The sequence below is a fragment of the Aptenodytes patagonicus genome, chromosome 18, assembly GCF_965638725.1.
Source record: "Aptenodytes patagonicus chromosome 18, bAptPat1.pri.cur, whole genome shotgun sequence".
Taxonomy (NCBI): domain Eukaryota; kingdom Metazoa; phylum Chordata; class Aves; order Sphenisciformes; family Spheniscidae; genus Aptenodytes; species Aptenodytes patagonicus.
The window spans coordinates 10,055,465-10,065,938 of NC_134966.1; the positions used below are offsets into that span (position 1 = coordinate 10,055,465).

General features: G+C 40.2%; 1 protein-coding gene across 5 annotated transcripts in view; it reads left to right on the top strand.

The window, feature by feature from the left end:
- The window catches only part of SEC16A (SEC16 homolog A, endoplasmic reticulum export factor), a 31,797-nt gene extending 21,680 nt beyond the window's left edge, over nucleotides 1–10,117 (top strand). For 3 of the 5 annotated variants that reach the window (XM_076355624.1, XM_076355628.1, XM_076355629.1), the window contains 14 exons: nucleotides 47–251; nucleotides 447–695; nucleotides 1,417–1,505; nucleotides 2,504–2,551; nucleotides 2,720–2,878; nucleotides 3,122–3,199; nucleotides 3,449–3,505; nucleotides 4,206–4,317; nucleotides 4,660–4,797; nucleotides 5,414–5,514; nucleotides 5,877–5,951; nucleotides 6,577–6,636; nucleotides 7,553–7,627; nucleotides 8,453–10,117. In XM_076355624.1, coding sequence (XP_076211739.1) covers nucleotides 47–251; nucleotides 447–695; nucleotides 1,417–1,505; nucleotides 2,504–2,551; nucleotides 2,720–2,878; nucleotides 3,122–3,199; nucleotides 3,449–3,505; nucleotides 4,206–4,317; nucleotides 4,660–4,797; nucleotides 5,414–5,514; nucleotides 5,877–5,951; nucleotides 6,577–6,636; nucleotides 7,553–7,627; nucleotides 8,453–8,521 — 1,515 coding nt within the window. In that variant the 3' untranslated portion in view covers nucleotides 8,522–10,117. The remainder of the gene's footprint in view (nucleotides 1–46; nucleotides 252–446; nucleotides 696–1,416; nucleotides 1,506–2,503; nucleotides 2,552–2,719; nucleotides 2,879–3,121; nucleotides 3,200–3,448; nucleotides 3,506–4,205; nucleotides 4,318–4,659; nucleotides 4,798–5,413; nucleotides 5,515–5,876; nucleotides 5,952–6,576; nucleotides 6,637–7,552; nucleotides 7,628–8,452) is intronic. The other 2 variants (XM_076355626.1, XM_076355625.1) reach the window with 2 other exon arrangements.
- Nucleotides 10,118–10,474: the final 357 nt, after the last annotated feature.

Below are 10,474 nucleotides of genomic sequence, written 5' to 3' on the forward strand. Positions count from 1 at the left end.
TGGTTATTAACTGGTACAGTTAATAAGGTCTTGCTTTTTTGTGCAGGAGGGTGCAATAGCTTATAACACAGACAGATCTACCCCACCACCATATGCATGTAGTACACCAAGCTCTGAATTAGACCATGCTAGTCAATGTGATGGAGCAGGAGTTGGCCGTGACATGGGTCCAGGTGCTGAAAATGCATTGTTAGCATCCTTATTACCCAATATGGCTCAACAGATGCAAAGTGTGCAGCTGATGCCTTCAGGTTAGTGTTTCATATCCTTCTTTGTGACAGAGAGAAAATAAATGTTTCGGGTTTCTGGTATAAGAAACCACTTAAGAGGGTGGTAGAAACAGTGAGAATTCACTTCTGCATTGTATCATTTTATTCATAGGGTAAAAGGTTCACACACTGGAATTTCTGTTTAGTTATAACTCTTAAACTTTTTTTGTGCTGCAGTACCTCAGGCTGTCCTTGATGGGTCAGCTGCTATGATGCCTCCTGGTGACCAGGAAGCTGTGCGAAGTGTCCCTTTCTATTCAGTGGCTTCTCAGCCTATTGGTCCAGGACCTGGCTTTGCACCTCCAGGATTTTCAAATCCGTATGGAACTGAACCATCACCACTGTATTTAGGGTCAGCACTACCACCAGGAGGACCACCACAAGAAATTGAACCACGGTCAGAAGAGCAGACAAACCTGGAAACAGGTCTGGGAATCTTAGTAAACAGCTTTCCTTCCTTATAAGGGGAATGAAGTATTTTGGGGAATAATGCAAAGTATCTCAATATTTAGAAAACAGTAAGTCACGTCTTGGGTAATGAAATTTAAAAACGCCATGTAATTGTACAGAAACATCTGTGGAAAGTTACAGTATTCATCCTGCTTATTGGGCTTAGTTTAAAAGAGAGGTCAGACTCAGCAGATTATGATTTAGACTCTAACAGGTAATCTTCTGTATCACGGAATCGCTAAGTGCACTGGGATTGGCAGTTCTGTTTGCAAGGTTTGTGATGCCTCGGGGATTTCTGCCTCTGGATGTCAGCTTCTAGGACCCTGAAAAGTTTTAATTCTGTGATAGCAGAACCTGCCACGTGTGAAGGCAGGTGTACACAAGTTTGGCAGAGCTGTGTTAGAGGTGTGAAGAACCTTAAACTGCCCCATGCTGACGGTTGCATCCCTCAGCCTGCTCTGACCTGTGTTTAGAACAAACATAATACCCGTGCAGGAGAAAAACAAAAAAATCACAGCAACTGCAGTTCACATTCTCTAAAAGACCAGGTTCTTTCTAGCACAAAATTCATTAACTAGTGAAAACTTTTGCCTTAAAAGTGTTGTTGTGGTGTTTGGGGGCTTTTTTGGGTTTTGGGGTTTTTTTTTGGTTGTTGTTGTGTTCCCCCCTGCTAACATAGTCTAATTTGTTTTTTAAGGAATGCAGAGAATTGCCCCGGAGTCTCCTTTGCAAAACTCTTTCCCTGAACAGAGAGAGGAGGATTTCTATGGCAGAATGGCTAGCATGGTATCTTTATTTCATACATCTCTTCAGCAAGTGTCAGCTGCATTGCAGATCTTTGCAAACACAAGAGTGTACTGGGGCTCCGTCTTGCTCTTCAGCAAGACTTGAAGCTTAGTTTTTCTTCCCCACTGTCCTTCCCTTTCAGTGGAATAAATAATGAAGAACGAGTAGAAAAATTTTAGCCATAATTTTCTTCTCTAAAAATAATTATTTTTAAATGGGGAGGGGAGGATATCAGGCTGTTGTCTGAAGAGTTTAATTTACCTTTCTCTGCCCTGCCTTCCTCTCCCATCTCCCAGAATGATTCCTTGTAGCCAGAAGAACTTGTAGCAAGTGAGGCAAGCAGGCCCTAAAGAACAGTTCTGTGACTGAGTTTTAAAAGCATAGTATTGACTACCACTTGGTTATGGCTGGAAATGTGGAAGGTGTTTATCAAAATCCCAATATATATAGCATTTTAACTGTTTAAATATTACTGAAGTTGGTATCTCCTTGAAAGTTAGTCTCCTGAAGTGACAATTGTTTGAAAGAATTAATATAAACATTTTTAATAGGGATACATTTGGCAACTGATAAAGGATGGGGAGGCTTTTTAACTGGAAGTTAACCATACTTACAGAAGAAATAGTGATTTTTTTTTTTTCACGCTTGAGTTGCTATACAAACATTAGAAGAACAACCTAATGTTGGAGGGGGGGAAGAAAATGCAGCAACCACTCCCTGGTGCAGCATTTTTTTATCTTTCCTCTTGTGGGCTGGTTAGCCTGCACAGCAGTGCCCGGATTTAACTCTTTTTAATGGACCAGTTACATAATAGTGCAATTCCTTGGGCAGACTTCAGCTCTTTTTCTGCACCTTCTACATGTCAGAGGAGATAGAAGTACCCAAATAACCATCTTGAATATCTTGAATTGTGTGGAGATTTTTGATAAAAAGTGAATGTTGTGTCAGATGTTCAGCTGCTTGCTTATTATGCATGTCCTGGCTTTATATCTAACCAGGCACCAGGACGAAGATCCAGATCTGCATCTCAGTCTTCAGCACATATGGTATGCCATGAGCAGGCTGTTTTTATCACTTTATGTTTATTTTTACGTGCTTTTGTGTCTCTTCCTATTACTAACTTTTCAAAGAAGGAATCTGTTCAGCAAGATGAAATGTAATCCATCACTCCAGCAGTGACAACTTTTGTACTTTCCTGTATATTTGTAATACAGGGCTATGGGCGAAGATCACGAACAACTTCAGAGTCCTCTGCTCATTCTGTGGGACGAGAGAGATCCAACTCTGCAGCAAAACAGCCCTCTCCTTCTCCCTCTGTTCCTGTAGGGAAAGAAACTAAAAAAGAAATAAAAAAGGAGCCAGCACCTAGAAAGGTAAACTTTCTAAGAAAGGTAGCTATAGCTAGAGGAGATTTGTTAGTATATGAGGTAACTCCTGGTCCGGGGTACTGATTTAAGAGGTCCTGACTAAACTGTTTCTTTCTATTTGTTAGGTGCAACTCTGAGCTCAGAGTTGAAGTCCCTAACAGCAAATGAATTGTTGCATGAATGTTTCTTTTAATCTGCCTGTAGAGGCAGTGTTGAGAGAATTAACTGAATAGATGAATTTATTTTTAGAGTGGTGCAAACTGGTTTCGCTGGCTGATGGGAAAAGGAAAGAACGAAGCTCATCTTCCAGATGACAAGAACAAATCAGTAAGGCCCCTAAATCACAAAAACCTTTGTACATTTTAATGTGTTCAAAATGTTTTCCTCGATGACAGATGAACATTGTTTTGACAAGTAAACAAACGTGTGTAAAACTTTCAAGATTATGCTTATTCCAAGAGTGGCTTTTTTAAAAAAAAATGTTACAGGGTTAGGGGTTTTTGGTTTTGTGTGTGGTTTTTTTTTCTTAATTAGCTGTGTTTGAACTCCTAATCTTTGACTGTGATTTCCTTATAGATTGTTTGGGATGAACAGAAACAACGCTGGGTTAATCTGGATGAACCAGAAGAAGAGGTAAGAATCTGAGGACTCATTATTTCTCCAAGTGGAAAACTGAAATCTGTACTGGCACACCATTTTCTTTAATCTGTTATTGGCTCTTAAGAGTTGCCTTTTACTGAATTTGGATTAAAATGTGCAATATTTTTTGAAACTAAGAAACAGGTTACATGTTCTTATAGTCTACATCCTTATGGAACCATGTGTATCTTCAGTTGCCGGTGTGGATCCAGTAATTGCAATTGAATTTACAAGGGAATTTACTCTAAACTTAGTCCGGTGTATCTCTTCATAGAGACTGACATCACCTAGGCAATTGCTTGTTAATTGATTTGCTGCAAACAGAATATAGGGAAAAAAAGTAGGAAGAGTCTATAGTTTTGAAAATGTAATGCATTGTAAAGCAAAGAAAATCACACATCCTGTCCATCCTTGTCATTCAAGGATCTGTCTCAAAACACAAACAAATTATAAGAACCACTGTTGTAAATGTTTCCTTTTGGAGTGAGCGTAGATGGGTTGTAGATCTGCCACTTAACATTAGTTAAGTTGTCAGATGGAAGACGAGCAATAATGGTCTGCACTACAAGATGTATGTCTGTATACCCAATTTAATGTGCTCTGGAATAGGTAAGGAAAAGGAGAAGTCAGATGGATACTTGGTTTAAAACTCTCGGTCGATGATGTGGTTGGATTTTTTTTGTTCTCCCTGCAGAGTAAGCCTCCGCCGCCACCTCCAACAGGATTTCCTAAAGTTCCTCAGGCTGTTCCGCCTGGACCTGGAGGCCCACCTAGTGCCCCTGTCAACATGTTCTCCAGAAGAGCAGGTAACAGACAACACTGATGCTTGAAGTATGGAAGACTTCCGATTTTCTCTTGCATAAAGTGTGAAGGCACTCTAGAAGCCTTGGCTTTTCTAGAGTTGTTTGGGAACAGTTGGCAACTCAGTGATGTCATGGAGCTGTGGCTATTGCTGGCTTTGCTTGTGCCTAGCTTCTGCACTGTGATTGCTGTCACAACTGTATTGTGACGAGGGTAGTATTGTTTGTATTCCTGGAGCATTATTTTCTGATTCTGAAAGATGACTTAACTGGCAGACTGTTTGAAATAGACATAGGGCTGACCAACAGAAGGCTTATTTCTGTTATTTCTGGATTTTTCTGTTTTAGCCGGAAGCAGAGCCCGTTATGTTGATGTCCTGAATCCAGGTGGAACCAAGCCAAGCGGTGCTGTTCCTGCACCATCAGACCTATTTGCCCCCTTGGCACCAATGCCAATTCCTGCAAATGTATTTGTTCCAAACTCAGGTGTGTCATGAGTGGATAAAATTGTAAGGAGGTTGTATGGTTATTTATGGTTATGTGGTCACCTAAGTCACTTTTGCCAGCGTGTGTATTATGTAGCCTTTAATCAACATTTAAGAATGTTCAATCTCATTAACTCCAGTTTGGTTTAGAAGTTGAATTAGTCTGGGAACTGCAGTAAATTAGTCTGGGAACCGCAGTAAAACAAATGGGTTAGTAAAGCCCAGCTCTGTGCGCTGCAAACGAAGGGGTTCTCTTTTTTGCCTTTTTTTTTTGCTTTTTTCCCCTGTTGCAGTGTGGCTAGGCCATCCAAATAGCAAAATTTGAAGAAAGGGGGAGGTCTTACCTGCACACTTGCTTACCATCTTTTTTTCTGCTTTCACTACATGCTGTGTTGCACCAAGGTTATCTGTACGAACTGTATGCATCTCCTGGTTTTGCAGACTTGTAACAAGACAGGGGCATCTAGGGACATTGACACTGCCCTCTTTAGATTACCTTTTTCCTGGGAGGAGATTGGTATTGTAGAAATTCAGTTCTGCTGATGTCTCTGCTTCTCGTTCTGTGAAGTCAAACACCGTGGTGTGGTGTATTTGGCTAAATCCCATTTCCTTTGTAGTTCCAGGTGAACCCCAGCCAATGGAAGGGAGTGGTGCAGCAGAGCACGCACCAGCTGCAAATCAAACCAACACAGATCCTGCTGCAGCTATTGAACCAGAGGTGGGTTCGAAAGAATGTCTTGTATATGTAATTCGAACTTCCGATTAAAAAACGCTTGTGATTCTGAATAGTAGTTTCATAGCCACAGCATGTGCAAAGCATGTTGTTGTTATACACAAACGTAATGCCTACCTTTTAGTTAAAAACTGGAGAAGGCAAATGCAAGTGAAAATGGAAGTGAAATGCCTGTGAAAAGTGACCAAAGGGACCAAGAACATAACACGGGAAGTAGCCATACACTGCATGTTTCACCTGGCTTGATGTATTGTAAGGTCGTCTTGCTTCAGTGGGATCAATATAGCAGAACTGTGAAATAGCGTCATAGTAACAAAGGTTAACAAAAGTGCATTGTTTTTGTTTAGTATTTAAACCCTGCAATCCTTCCTCCTGGATCTGGACTTCCTGTTTCAAACCCTGATGGCTCCCAATCAGGCGAGGTAAGGCTTGATTCAAAGTAGTTAGCTAATGACCTGTGCAGCATATTTTAACCATTAATTTGTAGTGGCCTTAACATGGGCCATCTAAAACAACAAGTAACTGATTCAGTTGCTGATAACTAGCCAAGATGGAGTCATATGACTGCCTCCAAAATGGTACCAAAAAAACCTCTTAAGTCCATACAAGAAGTTCAACCTCTGTGACCTACATTCTGTAGTGTGATCTCCTTTTTCTATATAAGTAGACTTTTACAAGCCTTTTTTCAGAGTGAAATATCAATAGCAGTTTGAGGATCTCTTCTTGCCTCCATGCATGCATATAATTTCACTAATTTAAGTGCGAGACACAAAGAGGAGAATAGTTTGCTATGTGCCAGGCAGAGTAACATTACCTTTGTTCCTACTAAATGTTTTCTGTATCTACATAATTTTGTGCTTTAAGAAGTCCTTTTGATTTAAACTAACTTCTGGCTTTACATTTTTTTTTTAACTTGAAGTTGGTTTAACCTTTGGCAGTGAGACTTTTAAAATTAAATAAAACAACTGAAAGCTTGGGGCAGTGACATGCATGACGACTTTTTTTATTTGTGTTTTTTTGTATTTGTGTGTTCTTGCTGTTTTGTAGCTTTCGCGCTCTAGTTCAATGAGTTCATTATCACGTGAAGTAAGCCAGCATTTTAATCAGGTACATGTGGCTGGCCATTCTCATTTATGTTAACTTATTTACTTTTCCCCTCTTTATTTTGCATTTGCTCAAATACTTACTAATGCTACTTTTAGTCATTTTCCCCTCTTCCCATTTCACAGAAGTAACATTAAAAGTGACTAATGATGTAGTGTTCCTTTTAACACTCAAACAGGGTCTTCAGAGTTTTTTTGTATTTATGAGAATGCATGTAATCCAGGCATGCTTTATGTTCATGTTCCTAAGAGATTCACTTAATTCTGATCAGCTCTTTCCTGGGGATACCAAAGAATTCAGTTGATTTCAAACAAACAAACCAACACCCCCCCCCCACCTCCTAAAAAGACTCACACAAGCAAAACCTTATCATTCTGCTGGTGCCAGTCTCAAATTGGTAATAATACCATTGCCTGTTTCATCTGCAAAAGCCCCTGTAGGAATTAAAGGAATGCTTCATCTCTGCTGTAAGGTCCAGTACTGTGGGGTCACCATAAAGGGGTGACACAAACTCTTTCTCATATTTCTTAGTAAAGCAAAACTTGACATAGAATGTTCATTTTGGGGCAAGTCCCAAAATGGGACATTTGGGGCAAGTAGGTCTACTAACAAAAGCAGAAGGTACTAATTCAGTGAAGTCGCACCGGTGTCTTGTTTTGGTTTTGCATGCTTTGGATTTTCAGAGCTATTTACAGTTTATGCATGTGACATTGTTTTGCCAATTCCTACATTAAGCAAGTAATATTAAAGATATGGATGCAAACTGTACCAGCACTTTCTGCAGTTGTTACAATATGCTGCGCTGTCCATATTGTTGGCATTATTACTGTGAATATTTTCTCTGTATGACTAAGCAAACCACATTTGAGAGGCAGCGAAGCTCTGCAGTTCTGTAACTTCAGTGTTATCTACTTTCTAGCCTGCCACTGTACCACCTTCTGGGGGACCGTCAGCAGGAACAGTACCGTTCTACAATCCTTCTCAATTTGCACAAGTGAGTAAAGGCCTCATCTTTACTTTGAACAAAACCATAGACCTGTTAGCCCTGACTGTTAAACCAAGTAGTGAAATGTTGCTCGAGTAAATCACAGTCATGCTGAACCTTCTTAAGTGACCACAGGCCACACCTACCTTTTAATAAGTAACTTGGTGTGGCCTTAAATATCAGTACAAATTCCGCCTTTTCTTCTCCCAGGTGCCTTTTGAACATAGTCTTTGTGTTCCTTCCCCCGCTCCCCACCCCCAGCTCATTCTTACAGTGAGATAATCCAGTCTGTCACCTGGTTTGCCTCTGGGCTTTCCCTGCCTTTGTAGCATTTGGGAATTTTGCAAGATAAAGTAATGGAACAAGCAGCTGCTACACTGCAGTCTTTCATCTGTTTTCAAACCAAGTGTGAAGGGTTAAAAGGCTGTGTGATGAAAGAGGCCATCTCACTGTCGCAGGTACCTGCGTTACAGCGAGGCTTGTTGTACGTGGAACAAGGCTCTTGCTACTGCAGGATGAGTTTCTCTTGCCTCATTAGAGCCACAAAGATGAAAACTGTTTAAATGTGTACTGCTGTGAAAATCTGGTGCCGCTGAAGTGTGATTTAGCTTTGATAGTCAGCATCACCTGGCAAGCAGAGTCTTAATCTTGGATGCCTTTTGATTTTATGTTTTACTAGCTTAATCTGGACTGTTGCATGCAGAGTGTTAAATGTGCATGTAGACCAGTCTAGCACCTGTTTAAGTTAACAGGTTTGCGTTCAAAACTTTACTGCCAACTTTCTGTGTTTTGTTTCCAGTAATTATTTTTTTTATTCCTGTTCTCCTTTTTCAGTCTCCTGCAGCCACTGGAAGTTCAAGGCTGGGAAGAATTGGACAGAGGAAGTATCCAACATTGAAGTAGAATACAATGGCTTTGTATTTGGAATTCTCACTCATGTTCTGAGTATACAAAGAACTGTTCAATCTTACAGCACATGGTATCAGTACTAGCTGCAGTTGACATGACAGAAACTTAATGATGGGTGATTTTTTTTTTTCATGGGTCTCCCTACTTGCACCTCATCTACGCAAACCATTACCAAACATGAAGTATATGTAACTTTTCCTTTTAAAAAACCTGGCTAGAAATAGCTTTGCTGTGATAAAGAATAGATACAAGGGAGGAAATAGTTGCTGTCTGTTACAAAAACTATTTGTAAATTGCATAGGCAATTTATTCCTTAAGTTTATTTTAAACCTACTAGTGTGACCTTCGAAGACATAGTTTCAGGGATTCCTTAATTTCTGAAGGATGCTCCCCTCCCAGCGAGGGAAAAACATGTCCACATTGTAACATAACACTCTGTGGCCTTAAGAGGACCGTGCACAATTGTAATGCTTATCAGATGGGACTTGGTTTGTCAGCGTATGAAGTCGGAGATGTTTGTCTGGGAAATGCCTCATGCTGGTTTGTTTTCTGAAGGGGGGAGGGGGCCACAGCTCATCCAAATAAATTGACCCATATTGAATGAAAACTGTGACTGTAATCTAATACTAATTTGATTTGGATCTTACCTAGTATGTATGTAGTTTGTGGTTTAGACTACTTGTAAAGCAAATTGTATAGTCTGAAAGAAGCTCTCTGTATAATAGCCAATGCTGTACTATTTGATGAGCGAGTGTTCTTTTAAGTGCAATACGGTTACTTGCTTTCTCTCGAACTGCTGGCACTGTACGATTAAGGTGGTGACAGCTTGAAAGTTGTTTAAGTTTTTTCCTCTTGAGTGCCAGAATCAGCATAATGCTTGGTTCTTGAATTTCCAGTACTAAAATAACCAAGGTCTTAAATAGCTAACAGCTGAATTTCAAACGTACTAAAAGTAGACGGATTAGACCTCTACCGATGGACTTTAAAATCTTTAGGTTTAATATAGGAAATCTTGAAAACCATGATATGCAACATTCATATTCACTGAAGAATCTGAATTATCTGCAAAGAGAGAAATAAACTTTAAATATTTATTAAATCATTAGGCCATATTTTATTTAGAACTTGCCACCAAACTATTTGATTTTACTTGAATTTCTGCCCATGAGTAGAAATAATGTGAATGTGAAATTGCCAGTGTTGGTCCCCGATTGTTTTTTCTGTTCCTGAATAACGCCACCTTTCTGAGATCTCGATAGCCTTACCTATGTCCTAAAAGGTTTGTATGTAGCCGAAGTAAAATGCTGTTTTGGGGGGATTAGAAACCTTTGCATAATGGTCCATACTCAATTCCAGATGTGGTCAGCAGCAGTCGGTATGGTTTACTTTTCTATAATTGAAACCTAGTCAGACACTTGGCTTTCCTCTAGTTCAGCCAGGCTGCTGATTATTTTCTTCTTTCAGTAGAGACTGCCAAACAACTTCATTCAAGAAGGCTTCCTTTGAGCTGGGAGCGGCTATCTTTCCTAAGTGTAAGATTTGACACTGTAAATTCTTAAATAAAATATTTTGCGCTCTGGAGCACTTTCACATTTTACTACTTCTTGTGGTTATTGCTTTAGCAAGCTGCGTGAAGGAACCTCTCTTGTACGTTTGGAAATAATCCCTTTAAAGAACGGGAGCTGGAGAGCACTGCCTCCGACCGGGGCTGTTCTGCGCCGGAACCGGCTTCGCCCCTGAGGCTGCGCGTTAAGTATCTTCATTGAAATGCTCAAAATCGAAGCTGTAGGCTTGCTATAAGCAGCTTTTAATTTTTTTTTTTTTGAAGTGTAAAATGCTTTGCTTTAAACTGCTTATTTAAACGCCGCCTTAGTCTCGAATGGATCGTGACAGTCGTGGGTTTACACGATGGATTTACTTACTGATCGCCCCGGCAGGGCGGGGGCT